The sequence below is a fragment of the Nematolebias whitei genome, chromosome 19, assembly GCF_014905685.2.
Source record: "Nematolebias whitei isolate Nwh7 chromosome 19, NemWhi1, whole genome shotgun sequence".
In the NCBI taxonomy this organism is placed as follows: domain Eukaryota; kingdom Metazoa; phylum Chordata; class Actinopteri; order Cyprinodontiformes; family Rivulidae; genus Nematolebias; species Nematolebias whitei.
In genome coordinates, this window is record NC_056516.1 from 25697655 (window position 1) to 25713466 (window position 15812).

General features: G+C 41.2%; 1 protein-coding gene across 1 annotated transcript in view; it reads right to left on the reverse strand.

Moving 5' to 3' along the window:
- Positions 1-368: 368 nt before the first annotated feature.
- znf704 (zinc finger protein 704) overlaps positions 369-15812 on the reverse strand; it is a 17511-nt gene continuing 2067 nt past the window's right edge. The window contains exons 3-9 of the mRNA XM_037692973.1: positions 14630-14733; positions 13416-13693; positions 5024-5124; positions 3574-3868; positions 3375-3494; positions 3198-3289; positions 369-927 (exon numbers count right to left, since the gene is read on the reverse strand). Of these exons, the coding sequence (XP_037548901.1) occupies positions 813-927; positions 3198-3289; positions 3375-3494; positions 3574-3868; positions 5024-5124; positions 13416-13693; positions 14630-14733 (1105 nt within the window). The 3' untranslated portion in view covers positions 369-812. The remainder of the gene's footprint in view (positions 928-3197; positions 3290-3374; positions 3495-3573; positions 3869-5023; positions 5125-13415; positions 13694-14629; positions 14734-15812) is intronic.

A 15812-nucleotide genomic window follows, 5' to 3' on the forward strand; every position in this document is an offset into this window, starting at 1 on the left:
TAAATGAATTGATTATAAAAAGCTGTGAGAGATTGTGTTTTAAGTGGTCCATCTGCTTTCCCTGACTATAAATTGTATCATCTTTTTTTTTTTTTGCATTGATCATTCTGAAGATGTCTCTTTCTTCCTCGTTCCCATCGATCTGGAAAATAAAAGCCCTACATCCACCTTGAGGTTTCGAGGAGCGCTGAAGAACCAGGAGAGGCTGTCATGTCGGTGAGAAAAGATCACCTCGGAAAACGTCCGGAAACAAAAACAAACAGAAGACTGAAGAAAAACAAAAAATGTTAGTTTTTTTTCCTTCTTCGTAACGTTCCTCAACAAACAGGCTCATTGTTCTCTTGGATAAAAAAGTAAAAGATTTTCTCTTTTTTTTTTTGTCATCTTTGAACAAAACACAAAAAAGAATACGCTTTTTGGTCTTTTGTTTCTTCCTTCTGGACCCGGTCTTGGACAAGACTTCCCATTAAAAACCAGAGCTGAACAAAACAAAGACGCAACATTGAACCCAAAAAAAAAAAAATGCAGAAATCTTTATATCGATTTGCTTTTCTTTTTTGTTTTAATACACGGTTTAGCTGCACTGGGGTTTCCCACAACTGGGAACGAGGGAAATGGTGAGGCAGTATTAGGACTCCTGGACGGCACAGTTTAAAAAAAGAAAAAAGCATCTCTGCCATCCTTCACGTGTTTCCACTGCTGGAAGAAGAGGGGCGGAGCCAGAGCTCCACGGACAGTTGCGCTGTTTTGAAGAAGCATGCAGGACGACGCTCCCGTCTCCTTTTAGATGGCGTTGCCTCGGCGGCGTACAATCAGTCGGTGAATCTCTGGCAGGCCTTTTTCCAGCGGCAGGCGGTGCACCACATGTCGCGGTTCTCCATCCCGTACACCTTACGGCACTTCTTCCCCTCGCCGCGCACCTTTCGACTGGAGGAGGGATTAAAACAAGAAAACGAAGAAAAAACACTTAGTATTCATGGTTTTAGGAATAAAACGAGCAATAGAGACAAACGTGGTAAAAATGTTACTTGTAAATGTGGGAAAATAATTTCTACTGTTTTTGTTGATAATTTGAAACTGATTTTGTTGAGATTTCTTTTTTTCATGCCCAATCTCATGTTACATCTTACTTGAACTGCTAGTGTTTGGTGAACATGTTGTGAATGACTCTCAGCTACTACCCCACCAAACGTTACCTCAGTATCTGTAAAACTGACTTACTGACATTTCTGTTTTCCAAGATTGCTTTGCTCTGAACCTAGATGTCAACACAATGATTACTTTTTAATAGCTTCAATTAGACCTGTCGCAATAAACAATTAATCAATTAATCGCATGATAAATAAAAATTATCGACCTCATTTTCATTTATCGGCTGTATCGTTTCTTGGTCTCTCTCTTTTTATTTCTACTGAAGACACTGGATGACAAAAGGTTCAACTCCAGTGCTCTTCACCGACTCCTCCCTTTCTCTTTAAAATCCATTTTAAACGTCCAAAATCATGTTTTTGGATCGTTAAAAGCAGCTAAACTGAGAAACTAAGCTACGAGCTAAGCTAACAGGCCGACCTCGGGGAAAAAAATCCTCCATCTTGTTGATAGGCCTGTCATGATAACAAATTTTACTGGGCGATTAATTGTCTCTAAAATTATTGTGATAAACGATAATATTGTTGGAAATTTAACAATAATTGTCAAATTTTAGAAGAAACGTTGATTTGTTTGGTGTGTACTACCTTTTTGAACCAGCTGATGGCCGTATGACTGTTTGACCCAAAGGATGGGTAGTTGAGCAGCTGTCTCTTTAAGAAAAATGAGAGGGAGGGCCCTTGACATGACAAGGGCTGACATAGTGACATGGCGGATGCTCACTGGTTTGAGCGCTTTAGCAGAGCATTTTTCACACAAAGCTTTTAATAAAAAAATCAGTAAAGTTCTCAGCTTCTTTTTCCAGAGAAAAACAACTTTTTACACAAAGGCACGCGTTTCAACTGTGAATTTTGGAGCTCGACAAAATGGAGGTTTATTCCCAAGGTTGTCTTTTTAGCTTAGCTCGTAGCTTAGCTGCTTTTAATGATCCAAAAACGCCATTTTGGATGGTTAAAATGGATTTTAAAGAGAAAAAAGAAAGGAAGGGGTCAGTGAAGAGCACTGGAGTTGAGCTGTGTCTTCAGTAGAAAGAGAGAGACACACGAAGAAACGATAAAGCCGGAAAATGAAAACGAGGTCGATAATTTTTATTCATCATGCGATTAACTGATTTGTTTATCACGACAGGCCTACTTGTCGAAGCTCCAAAATTCACGTTTGAAACCTGTGCCTTCGTCTAAAAAGTTGTTTTTCTCTGCAAAAAGCTGAGAACTTGTTTATTGTTTTTTTAATTAAAAGCTTTGTGTGAAAAATGCTATGCTAAAGAGCTCAAACCACTGAGCGTCCGCCATTTTGAGAACCTAACAAAAGGAACGAGAGACAGCTCATGTCAGGTCAAGGGGTCTCCCTCCCATTTTTTTTTAAAGACGCTGCTCGCTCCCTTATTATCCATCTTTCAGTTCAGTCTTATACTGCCATCCGGTGGTCAAAAAAGTTACTACATGCATAACAAATTAAACATTTCTTCTTAAATTTGACAAAAATGACTAATTATTGTAAAAATTCAAACAATATTATCGTTTATCGCAATAATTTCTGAGACAATTAATCGCCCAGCAAAATTTGTTATCGTGACAGGCCTAGTTTCAATAAAGTCCCTCCAGTGGTTCAGAGATATTTTGCTAACGGTGCAGACAAGCTTTGCTCCTTGTCGTTGTCTCCTGCAGCCCTGAGATGTTTTACAGGGTTGTTAAAGTGACTTATCGTCCTCATTAAATGTCATCAGCTCCTTCAGTTCTCATAAAAATGAACTCTATAAAAACATAGATATAAACCAGCAACTAGACAACACTGATAATTTTTATAAACTTCTGATCTACATAAATAATTTGACTTTTTACGCAGAACAAATCAACAAGTCCAATTGAAAGCAGCATGAATCCTGACTGAACGAATCAAACAATCAAGAATCACAGAGTTATTTAATCATATTTGAATTAATTGTTCTCTCCATGAGGTCGGTCTGCCTCAATGAGGGTTCATGTTTTCAAGAAGCGTCTCCTCTGTTCTGTGTTTGATCTGAAGCCAGATTAGAGCAGGAGAGGCACCTGAGGGCGGCGGTCGCTCTCGGAGGGGACGAAAGCACGGCGATGGTGTGGGACCGCTGCTCCCCGAATCCCTGGCTTTTAGTTGGAGACGTCTGCAGAGAGCGACACGGAGGCGTGATTAGTGAAACCAGAGAGGAGAACATGCGAGCAAACGCTTGTTGGTGTGTGTTTTCTCACGGAGTTGCCGGTGAAAGTGACCGGAGGCGACTGCCAGGAGATGCTGAAGCTGTTGGTGGGGGTGAAGCTGTTGGAGGCTGAGGTGCTGCTGCTGGACGGGATGGACACCGGAGCAGTGGCCTGAAGGCAGATGGAGATTAAAGACATCGTTTTGAATGCTGTGGGTTGTGAAAAACTGCGTGTACGTGCGCACACAAACCTGGTAGGCGTGGTCTGTGTGGATGAGGTATAGAGCGCTCGGTGCAGAGCGGCTGAGCGGGGTGGTGCCGCCGGTGTGAGGCTCCTTGGCGTCACACGGCTGCGGGGGTCGGTGGGAGTCTGCCAGCTGGCCGAGAGAAGGGAGAGGCGACGGGGGAGGAGGCGGCGGGGAGACGACGGAGGGTGACACGGGCGACAGGCTGCTGAGCCCGTCGGCCACAGAGTCGGTGTTGAGCTTGATTTCTGTGTAGTAGAAGTCCTCCTCGCCGTCGCTGCAGTCAGAGTCGCAGCTCCGCCTGAAAACAAAATGTACAAACAAGACGGGTGGTCTCACTCAGCCTGGGCCCAACAAACATCAGCCTCCATCAGTAAGAAAGTGGAATTTATCTCTCATCTTGTTTTTCCTCCTCACTTGTCTGACCCTGAACTCTTTGCCTGAGCAGAATCTGTCAGTGTGAGAAAAATCTATAATCCATCGATCTGATGTTTAGAGGATGAAGATGGCTGCGATTCAGAAAGATCTGTTCGAGCTGCTGTTGTGGACTACACATGGTGTGTGTGTGTGTGTGTGTGTGTGTGTTTCTTCCCTTTTCCTGTAAAATTTAAGTTTTACCTCTCCACAGTTCCTGCTGAACTACTTTGTGTTTAGGAGGAACTGAGTCAAAGTAAACTTTTGATTAAAATCTGCTAACTTCTTTTGACTGAATGGGATTTTATAACGCACTGAACAGAATCAAAGCTGGGCCCAACAGAACTGAACTGGGTTTATCTGAATCTGACTCATGAGGTCAAATGTAATGTGCTGACTCAGACCAACACTCATTACATGTAAGTGGGTTTAAATACCCTCACCTACAATCACAAACTCTGGATAGTGACAGAAAGAATGAGAATGTGGATTCAAACAGTTGAAATGAGTTTCCTCCACAGGGCAGCTGGACTCTCCCTTAGAGACAGGGTGAGAAGTTCAGTTATCAGGAGAGACTCGGAGTAGAACCACTGCTCCTTCACATCGAGAGGAGCCAGTTGAGGTGGTTCGGGCATCTGGTATGGATGCTTCCCTGGACGCCTCCCTAGGGAGGCTTTCTGGGCATGTCCACCATGGAGGATACCCTGGGGAGGACCCAGGACACTCTGGATAGACTCGGTATCTCGGATGGCTCGGGAACACCTTGGAATCCTTCCAGAAAAACTGGAAGAGGTGGCTGTGGAAAGATGTCTGAGCCTCTCCGCTCAGGCTGCTGCCCCCAAGACCCGATCCAGAACAAGTGGAAGATGATGAATGGATGGATACATATTTTATTTATGTAAAATGAGACATGGTAATTTAGGTTTCAAGCTGATTTAAATGAATAAATAATTGTTTTATAGTCGTTATACAGCCCTCTCTAAAGTGTAATCCAAACACAAGACACTTAAAGACTCCTACGCCTTGTGTGTGTGTGTTTTACCCCAGGTGGATGGTGCGGATGTGTCTCTGAATGCCAGCAGTGGTACTCAGCACTTTGCCACAGTTCTTCCACAGACACTTGAACATCACCTTCATGGAGTTCTGCAGGGAAACGGACCAGGGCGTCAGTCATGTTCTCTTTTCAAAGATCAACTCCTTTAATGAGCAAAACAAAATAAACAATATTGACCAGATGACCATTCTGTTCGACTTCCATCATTATTTATTACTCAGGAATGCACCAAGATATGTCTTTTCTTAGATTTCTAAGCTAAATAACAATAAGGGTGTAATTTAATGATCCTCAGGTCATTAAGTCAGGTCAGGTCTTCTGGACGGGTTCTTCTTTGTTGAAACGTTTCGTCTTTCATCCAGTGGACCTTGTTAGATTTATCTACCTGGATTATTGAGCCCATCAGGACAATGAAACCAGCTAAAATCTCAATCATTAAACAAAACACTACTTCTGTTTTGCGCCTTTAGTGGAAAACAACAATTAAAAATAGTCCCAAGTTCAACTTCTTCATGTCTGATTGTGCAACGTTTAGCACATTAATGTGGTTCTGGGGTCCAGACCACTGGTGGGGTTTCTAGCAATAAAATAAAATAAAACAAACACCAAAAAGTTTTTTCCCCCTTAACTATAGTCATTTTATTTCCAAAAGCACATGTGGCGTTAATTCTTGGGGAAACAAAACAACATCACAGTTTCAACCGCAGCTGCGACACAAAAAAAAACCCAACTCTTTGAAGAAGTGATTAATAGATTTCCCGTTAATCAAGCTGAAAATCTGCCTTCTTGGCATAATCGCCGTGTGCTAATTGTTCCGTGGCATCGGCCGTTGATCATCTGAAGAAGGCAGAAAACAAAAACAGTGAATGATCACATCTGTGGTGCAGGCGGCGCTGTCGGCGAGTCAGCTGCGGAGCGATGGCTTTCATTATCTGTGGTCAGGCTGATTTAAAACGAGCGTGGAGAACAAAGCTACTGAAGACTTTTTAAATATTACCCAAGTACAAACTATTAATAATGTTTAGGTCTTGTTTTAGGTTAAGGAAACGTAAAAACTCCACGAGTAATTCAAGACACTTTATTGTCGTTCACATCGCAAGTGGTACATGAGGTGGAACGAAATTGTGGACACAGGGTCCCAGTTACATCCAACAATAGCAAAAATATAAAACAGTAAATAAGGATCTAATATATAAACTAAAACACCCAACAGTAACGATAAAAGATCTAAGATATTCGCTAGTCACTAATAGTACAAGAACAATACACCAAACAGCAGCACGAACATGAGTCTGTGTGAGCAGATGAGGACGACTGAACAGCAGCATGAAATAAATTAGCAGCATGAGATCAGCAGCATGGATCAGCAGCACATATCAACAAAGTGGCATTACAGTGATTTTCTTTTCTTTTTTTCCCACAGTGATAATCCTGATTAGGGATTTATGATTTATTTATAATATATTTAAACACAACTTTAGTCTGTGAGGTTGTTGCTGCGGATCAACGTAGACAGCTTTAATTTATTTTTTTTGCCCTCTTTGAGCGTAAACTCCAAAATAAACAAAGAATAATTTGAACTTTTGATTGTGTAAAACAAGCATTTTGATGCTACCGTATCATCATCGATTTAATCTTATAACCAGACTAAAGGAAAAAAATATATATATGAAGGCCAGAGTAAAAAAATGAACCATAAATGTTGACTTTTTCTTTTTAAGTGGTGTTTTTATGTTCTCTCGAGTATATAGCATGTGTCTGAATACATAAAATGTGTTTTAAAGGTAAATCTTTGAGCAACTTTTAAATCATCTTTTTTTTACTTTTTTCTTTATATTTTAATGTTGCAAAGTTTAGGCCTGATTAGGAAAACAAATGACAACTGTGAAGCTAAGTCTGTGATTTAAATATGTCCAACAAGAAGAACATTAAGATGCTCACCGTGTCATCAAACTGGATTTGTGTGTTTTCAGCATTAAGAACAAACCATGTCCTCTTGGCATCTCTGAACATTTTCTAAACATCCAGTGTCCGGTGAAGTGCCACAGCATCTGTTTGTGTTTTTCACACGGGTGAGTTGGGGCCAGTGGTTTGTGCCAAACCCCGACCTTCATCACCCTCAGCTCCCGTGTGTCTATTGTTCTCCGGCAGCCCGTCCTCATCATTATTGTCAGAGGGAGTTTCCTGGTTTAATTTAGAGGCTTCCTTATTCGTTGTTGCACTTGTGGTCTACAAAATATGACAAGGTGGATCATTTTTACTCACACAAACTACAACAAATCCAAGCAAAGACTAATAATCTGATTTATAACCAAAGCAGTCACAGGAAAAGATGATGCAAAAACAAAATGATGTCCACTTTGTTGGACACGTGCCTAATTGTAATTTACTACTTATTTGAAATCAAGTTTTTAAAATTCAAACAACGAGCTTATTACCCCGTAGTTGTATACATTCCATCTATGATCAACAAGTATAGCTGTCCGTCAGCCATCTAGTAGGAGTGGTGGCACAGAGGTTAGAGAAGGTGGGCCTGTGATCAGAAGGTCGCCGGTTCAACTCCCCAGACCGACAACATCAAAATGTGGGTAGTAATGTTGAAACAGCCATATCTGCCTCCACCCACATTTGCCCCACTCTGGGCCCTTGAGCAAGGCCCTTAACCCCCACCATCTGCTCATTCGGGTGCCCTAGATGGCAGCTCTCTACTCCACACAGAGGGCTGTGGTAGCTCGGTGGTCTGTGGTTGTGTCAGGAAGGGCATCTGGTGTAAAAACAAACAAACAAAAAAGCCAAGTCTTCGTGTGAGTTGGTTTACTGTGGTGGCCCCTGAGGAAGGGAGCAGCCGAAAGAAAAGTAAATAAATAAATAAAACCTCACGGTTTATGGTGACTGACCACTGAAGAAACTTAAAGAAGAGGTCATAGAGTTAAACACGTATAAAACACTAGAAGGCGCACTGGTCATGTGACCTTTTGATTCACTGGAGCAACGTCGGCCATTACCAAAACGGCCAAATATCTGCACTTAGACTTTTGACTAAACAGCCCTGAGTAAAAGCTGACTATGTACAAAATGTCTAAAATAATAATAAAATGTATGCAATATATTAGATTGTATATAAAAATGTAACGCCAGGAAGCCATGTGTTCTACGGATGTCAGCAACAGAAGAGAAAACGTCAACGGGTCTCCTTTCACAAGTCAGCAGATTTACCTCAGTGTGAACGTGATCCGACCAGAACTGAAGCCAATAACTGTTTAAAAGTAGCCCATAAAGCCGATGTACTGGCTGTTAATTATTGATCTGGCTAGTAGATATTAGCTTCTGTGGCAGATATTACTATAGGCTGGATCATGGTACCATTTTGTACAAATTATTAAATAGGCCAAGCTGCTGTTGCCTCTGGTAACGATTCATTATCTGCTCTCTGCATGAATTCTGAAAATGTACTTTTAAAGCTCAGGTATAGATTATATGAAAACTGCAATTAGCCACAACTTATATACTCTTATGTTACTAGTATTACTTTAATACTCTTATATTCATTCTGAGATTCTTTTGAAAACTTTTAATTCCTGTTTTGTCTAGATGTAAATCGCTTTTTTCGGATTACTTTCTCTGGTATCAGACGATGTGCCACTGGAAGGATTTTTACTGAAACCTTTTTTTACTTTTGGACATTTGTTATGATGCGTAACCATAACAACAAGATAATTTTCTACAACTGGAAGCTGCTGATTAACATCTCAAAAGCTCAAATAATACCTCAACAAGAGCCCCAAATCCAAAATGAGTTGAAAAGGAGGTGCCATGGATGCATCTCTGTCTACCTGGAGGTGGTGCTTGAGTGCCTGACCACTGAGAATTAGGAGGTAGCGGGAAACGCAGCTCATGACAGCAGGAGGACCAATATCGTCCCTTGACACATGAAGTTAAGACCACGGCGACGAGGGGCGCGGCAGGCTGCTGGGAGAAATGGCCATCACTGGGGGAGGAGTTCTGCCTGACAATCAGTCAGTCCTGACTCCTGCTGCCCAAGAGGACCGAGAGGTCTGCTTGATCTAGGTGGACAGATCAGCATCTGCAGCCAGTTTCTCCATATCCACAGTGGATCGGACCGCTACAAGAGATACTTCCTGCCCAAATCATCTTCATCGATAACAACTCGAACAATTGTCTTCATCGGCCTATATGTACATGTATCACGTCTATTTATGTGCTATGCTGTGGTAGGATTTTTTTTTATGCCTCAAATCGTGCCTGCCCCGTCTAGGACACGGCGTGAGAGATCTTTTTTTTATACCATCTCTCCTCATGTTTTCTTCCCTTTTCTCATCTAGGCAAAATATTATTCTGAATAAGAATAAGAGGGCCGCGCTTTCATAGCAGCAGCTTCGTGCACTCCGCCCATCTTTCGGACGACTGTACGTACATGTTCTCGTTGTATCTCGGTGCAATGATAATAAAGCTTATTCTGATTCTAATGAGCTACATCAACAAACAATTTCCATTTGGGATTAATAAAGTATTTTTGAATTTAATTTAATTGAACTGAACCAGCAGAGCCTACATAAACACAATAATGTGTTAAAAAGTTAGTTTCAAATTTATCAACTAGTTGAAGTCATAATTTTTCAACCAACTACAAAGTCTTGAAATCAGCATTAATTATTGACTGACGTCAGGTCTAGTTTAAATCATCATTAGTTAGACCTAATATATATATATATATATATATATATATATATATATATATATATATACACACACACATCTGTTTTACATGACTGTTGTATAAATTAACATTAATTATGAATTATATGAAGTTATTGTAAAGAGATTAAAAGTAATTTGTGACAGATGCGGTGGGGCTTGCTGTTAATTCAACAGCTGTTTTGTCGGCTGTGAGCTGTTACCCGTTTTGGATGCCATCTTAGCTTCTCTGTGATGTCACAAACGTAAACAATGGGAGGGACGGGCAGTCAGCACTCTAGTGGTATTTTATATAACTCTATGGAAGTGGTGCAGTAGAGCCTTCTAGTGGCTGACGTGCAGCCCAGGCGTTCCCAACCCTGGTCCTTGAGGAACAGCCTGAATGCTTTAGTTGTTTCCCTGTTCCAACACACCAGATTTTAACAAGTGGGTGATTAACAGGCTCCTGTAGAACACGAGGAAGTAACTAAATCACTGAATCAGGTGTGTTTGAGCAGGCAAACAACTAAAACATGCAGGATGGTGTTCCTCAAGGACCAATGTTGGGAACCATTGCATTATACAAACCATTGAGTTTAGAAAAAATGGCGACTGCTACATGACAGAGGGTAAAGACACACTTGTCGCAATTGGACAACAGGACTTCCATCTTTCATCAATCTCATGGCTTTGTGTGAACTCTATAAAGGCCACTAAAGGTTTTTATCAATGGTTAACCAATGAAAAGAGTTAGAGAGCTTGTGAAAATATGTTTTTTCCCCACCCTCGCTTCCCAAAAAGCTGAATTTTTCGTGATACAAGATTTCTGTTGAACAGCAAAGTTATTTTTGACAGCAAAAACTGATGCCTGGATGTGATTACAAACGCACACCCACTGAGCAGCTCGCGGTGCGCAGCCTAAAACTTCAGCAGTCGTTTGTGGCACCGAGAGCAGCGTGGCTGAGATCTGAGGCAAGGCTGCGGTGGAATTTCAGATTGGACGTTAATGTGAGACGACACGGGGTCAAAGGTCCAAACGCTGATGTGACATTATGTGTTGAGTTTAAATATTGTCAAACCATGACATATGACTAAAGGGGCGTTCAGCACGTTGTGTCACTCTCAGCTGGTTATTTAGGTTTATTTAATAGAAGTCTTTTGTTTATAATATAAACCTCTTGAATGCTGGTTTAAACATTATTTTTTTTTATTTTATTTAAACATCACCACGATACGTTTAAGTGTGTTTTTAATTAAAGATGTGGACTTGTGTTAAAAAGCCGTCACTCTTCTTCTATCCTTTAATACAGTGAACAAAGGAAAGCCGAACTGGACACAAGGCAGGAAACGCTCCTTTATCTTTTTATTTGTCTACAGTAATTACATCAGAGACTGTGTTGTTTTTTCTGCCATGAAAAGCCTTGAGAGCACCCCCCCCCCCCAAGTCTGATTCAGAACAAGTCCTGTCTGTCAAACTTTTGTCTAGGAGACCGATTTAATTTTGACGAGACGCTGTTTTCTTTCCTCTTTATATCAGAAACTCAAGCTCACAGCGATCATCTGTCCCCCGTGCATTGTTTCGTCTGACAACAGAAGCCTGTTTAGTGTGTCGCCGCACGCGTGTGCACGCTTTAAAGAAATAAATCACAGTTAATTAAATGGGGGGGGGAGGGGGTCTTCAAATGGCATTGTGTCACAAAAAGAACACCTAAGGAGCATGCTGATAATGTGATACAAATCTTGTGTTTGTTAAAAACAAGTTATGGAAGCTTGAAGAGAAAATGTTCACGCTTTCATCCGCGCTCCGCTGCTTCTTTTCTTTTTCCTGTACGTCCCATAAGAAAATCTATACCGTTTCTTCATTTAACCTCCTCTTTCCTTCTTATAACAAGGTCTCCATCTCCCACTTCACCCTCCTTGTTTAGATTCAGAGGTTGTGAAGATCTTTGTGTTTGCTGCAACAGGTCTTGCAGTCATCACAGCGAGCGAAAGCCGAGGAGTAATTATGTAATTATGAAAGGAGAGCATCTGGGGAGGATGAACGTAAAGAAAGAGTAAAAGAAAATGAAAGAATACACGTGAGAACAGGGCGAGAAGAAAGGAGGGAGAACAAAACGAGGTGAGGACAGATGATCCTGACAGAGGAGCGCAGACGGGATGAATATCTGGGAAATAATGACAGTGAGCTGTCAGAGGCGTGTGGAAACGAGAAAAGGGGAAATGATGAGTGATAAAAAAAGGTGTGTGTGTGTGTGTTAAGGTCTGACCACCAGTAGAAACAACAGAGATGTTCTCTTCTGTCCCATTTTTATCTCTGCCCATCAGAGTTCAGATGACAGTGTCATCAAGTCATGCTGCTGTGAGGAATCAAACGGTCACCTGACGCCCGAGCCTCCCTGTGAGGTCGCCTCTTTAGGACTTCCTGTCACGTAGAAATAGTTTTTGAAAATTCAAAGTTAAGAGATTCTCAGACAGATCTGAGGTTATTTGTTCCAACGTATTTAGATTGTATTAGTTTGATTTTACTTGACGACAATCACCCGCTGCCGAAAGGCGACGACTGATGTGTTTTTGCCTGTGTGTGTCTGTTTGTTAGTAAAATATCCCAAAAACCACTAGATGAATTTAAATGCAACTTGCAGAAAATAAATCATTGAACGGACATCTAGAACTACAACGTAAATCAAAGTGGTTTCTATAGATAGTTGACATTAGCAAACACAAGAAGCGGTGCGTGCGCCGATGTCCCCCGTCGATGAGGAGTTTGAATAATGTGTTTGTAGTTTTTGAGACGAGTGTTTTTCCAGACTGGAATTGAACAGACAATGCAAGTAAACCTTAATGTTTTTGGTGCAAGATATTCAGAGACGTTTTTGTTTTTCCTTGTCCGAGGTGGTGCAGAGTGACAGATCCTGTAGAGTGAAGGGAGAAATTTTATCTTCCATCAGGCGCAATAGCGGAGCCAGGGGGTGGCCAATGGTGGCCTTGGCCACCATAAATTAGTAATATTCAGTCATCCCAATCATTTTAGGAAACTATACTTTTAAGCAATATAAAAACTAGAAAACAGTTTCCTCAACTGCTAGGGGTGACTTGTACACATATATAAATTATGGCGGCCATCTTGGATTTTGATATGGCAACTCAGTGTTTCATAGAAACCTTTCTTACAAAGAAAGACGGACAGACGAAGGGTATTTACAATCCCACCTTATCGCTCCACAGCGAGGGACAAATATGGCTGCAGCTCGGTCCGACTTTCAGATATTGAGCTAAACTTTGATGTGGTAGAAGCCAAGAGTCATTCACAGCGCAAAATCTGAGCATGACATCTCGAAAAATTGCACGAGACAAGACATGTTAGTTTAAAACCAAAATGTATGCAACTCCATAATCTCTCAACATGAGGAGATATTAGTTTAAACTCAGGCATGAAAAGCAGCGGGTGGCGGGAGGGCGATATGCGTTCCATGGAGGAATGGTAGGTTTTTACAAATGGAGATTTGTGCTCATTTGAATCAACATCTTTCAAACATGAATCTGAAGATGACCTTTGTTCTTAAAAACAATCAGTCTTGTCTCGAACATCCTTTGTTTAATATTAAATAAATAAATGACAACTAGCTAAGTGCTCTGTCTGAACTGTGACACTGAACTCTTCCTTGGTCTAGTTAACATTATTCACCTTGCGCTTGCGAGGGATGGGCTCATCAAAGAGCAGGCTGCTGCCGTCCTGCTCATCCAGACTGGGGTCCTCGAGTCCTGGGGGGCCGGGCCCCGCGCCGCCCTGGCTCGGTACGCGGAATGGCTTGAAGTTGTCGGCTGAAAGTGGCGGGGAAGGCGTGGACGGATTGGACTGGTCGCTGGGCGCAGACCAGCTCCAGTAGCCTCCTGAGGAGCTGTTGCTCGATGGGGTGAAGGGTCCAGCTGAGCCGTTCTCCTTCCAAGAACCACTCAGACCTTCTGAAGAGGAGCAAAAGGAGTGAGGAGAAAAAGAGGTAAAACTACAGCTGATTTAAGGATCAAAGAGGGAAAATGTAGAGCCCTGGGAAAAGTACTTCAAACCTTTCCTGACTCATAAGTAGATAATGGTTCTAAGACATTCAAATAAGTTCAGCTTTATTTTCACTTCGCACAGATAAACCTCACAGTAATGCAGCTGACTGCGACGCAGGAAAATAAAAGCTCACTACTCTGTTCTGTGATTCCACCGAGACACTAACAAGGTCTGGTTTTTATAGATCAAAGGAGCATTTCCTTTAAATATCACCTACAGAAGACTTCTCACTTTGGATAAAAGAAGCTGAACGGAGTGTTGTAGTTTGTGTTTGTAGCAGGCGGAGTGAGAGAGACCCAGTTTTGTTGAGTAAACAGCTTTTTGGTGGGGCGCCTCGCCTCTTCAGATTTGCTTTTTTTATTATTACTGCTGCAGATTTTGACATAAAAGACAAAGTGGTTCACCAGAAATTGTTAGTCAATATGGAGTTTAGCATGTGCGCTTAATAAAAAGCACACTTTATAATGTTTTCTGTGTTCATTCTTTAAATCAGCAGCTGCAGCTGTTTAAAATCGAATATACACACGAGTGCACGACTGGAGCATGTTTAACCTCTGACACATCGTGTGTTTGTACCAAAAACAGTCTGAACAGCTGCACTTTGGATTCCTGCCACCATGTTGATCCAAACTGTGTTTCTGTGCCGTTCGTTGATGAAGCAGTCCTCGGGCACAGCAGGTGGCAGGAATCCATCACCCTGGGCTTCCACATGCGTTCACAAGATAATTGGAAAATGTCAGAACACAGACACTTTTGAGTTGAGATGGAGCCACTGCTTTGTGGTTTGCTGGTATCCAGTTGCTGGTATATTTAAACCTGAGTAATTGTCTTGTACCACTCACCGCTGACTTTGACAGGCGGACTCCTGACCAGCGGGCTCGTGGAGAGGCTCGTCAGCACCATGGCAGCCGTCACCTTGTCCATATCTACCTCCTCCTCGGATCGCCTGACAGAACAAAATAGAAAAGAAATACTTTTTTACTGAGTATCCTTTTTTCTATTTTATAATGTGGCTGTGACAAACTCACAAATCATCATAATCATTAAATAAAAATGCCCAATTTTAACACTAGTGGCACCTATTGACGAGCTGTGAAAAATAAACATGGAAATACTGATGGATATATGACATTTCTGCTGTTTTTAGTTATATGTTCTTAATGCGATTTAAATATCAAGTTTAAAAAAACAGCCAAAAATCCCTTGTGTTTTCACCTCTGTGCCAAATATTTTCAGATAAAGTTTGTGGTCTGAGCTAATTATTACATTCATGCATTTGATGTTGATTTTTTTTTTTTTTTGCACAACTGACACTATCATGAACACATAAAATACTATAGTGCCCCATGAAAACAGTAATGTGTCTTGGATATAATATACAAACTAATCAATCAGTATGACCAGATCAAATCCAACGTCTCATCTGACTGATGTCTTAATTCCCGGGCATGTACGACTCCTACAAGAGAAACAGTCCCTGATCAAAGACATGTCAATACAGCTTTACTACAGATATTTCTGCGGTGCATCTTCATCTCCAATGTAAAAAGCAGTGTGTGTGTGTGTGTAAGCGAGCAAGGCTTTGAAAGTATGTGGATGTCAAATGATCAAACACAACTCTACTTCAGTGATGAAATCTTTTTTGCTTTGGAGGAAGATGACAGACATCCTCAGCTTTCATAACTGCTGGGATCAAACTGCATCATCATTCTTACACGTACAGTTGAAGGAAGAAAAAAGTTTGAATATACAAACTATTTCTTACTTTGACCCAACAAAAGTTTAAAAAAGCTAATTAATTCAGAGTAGAAAATGGTGCATATTACTACTTCATGACTGCTTCATGTTTTCCCTTCATATTTAACTTTAACTTGCAAAAATCACATACATTTTTTTTTATACATCTCAACTATATGCAACACTTAGCAAATGAAGTTAAGGTAAAATGAAAATATTCAGGTACATTTGCATTGTACTGTAGTCCCTCATTTATCGCGGGGGATCCATACCATATATATATATATA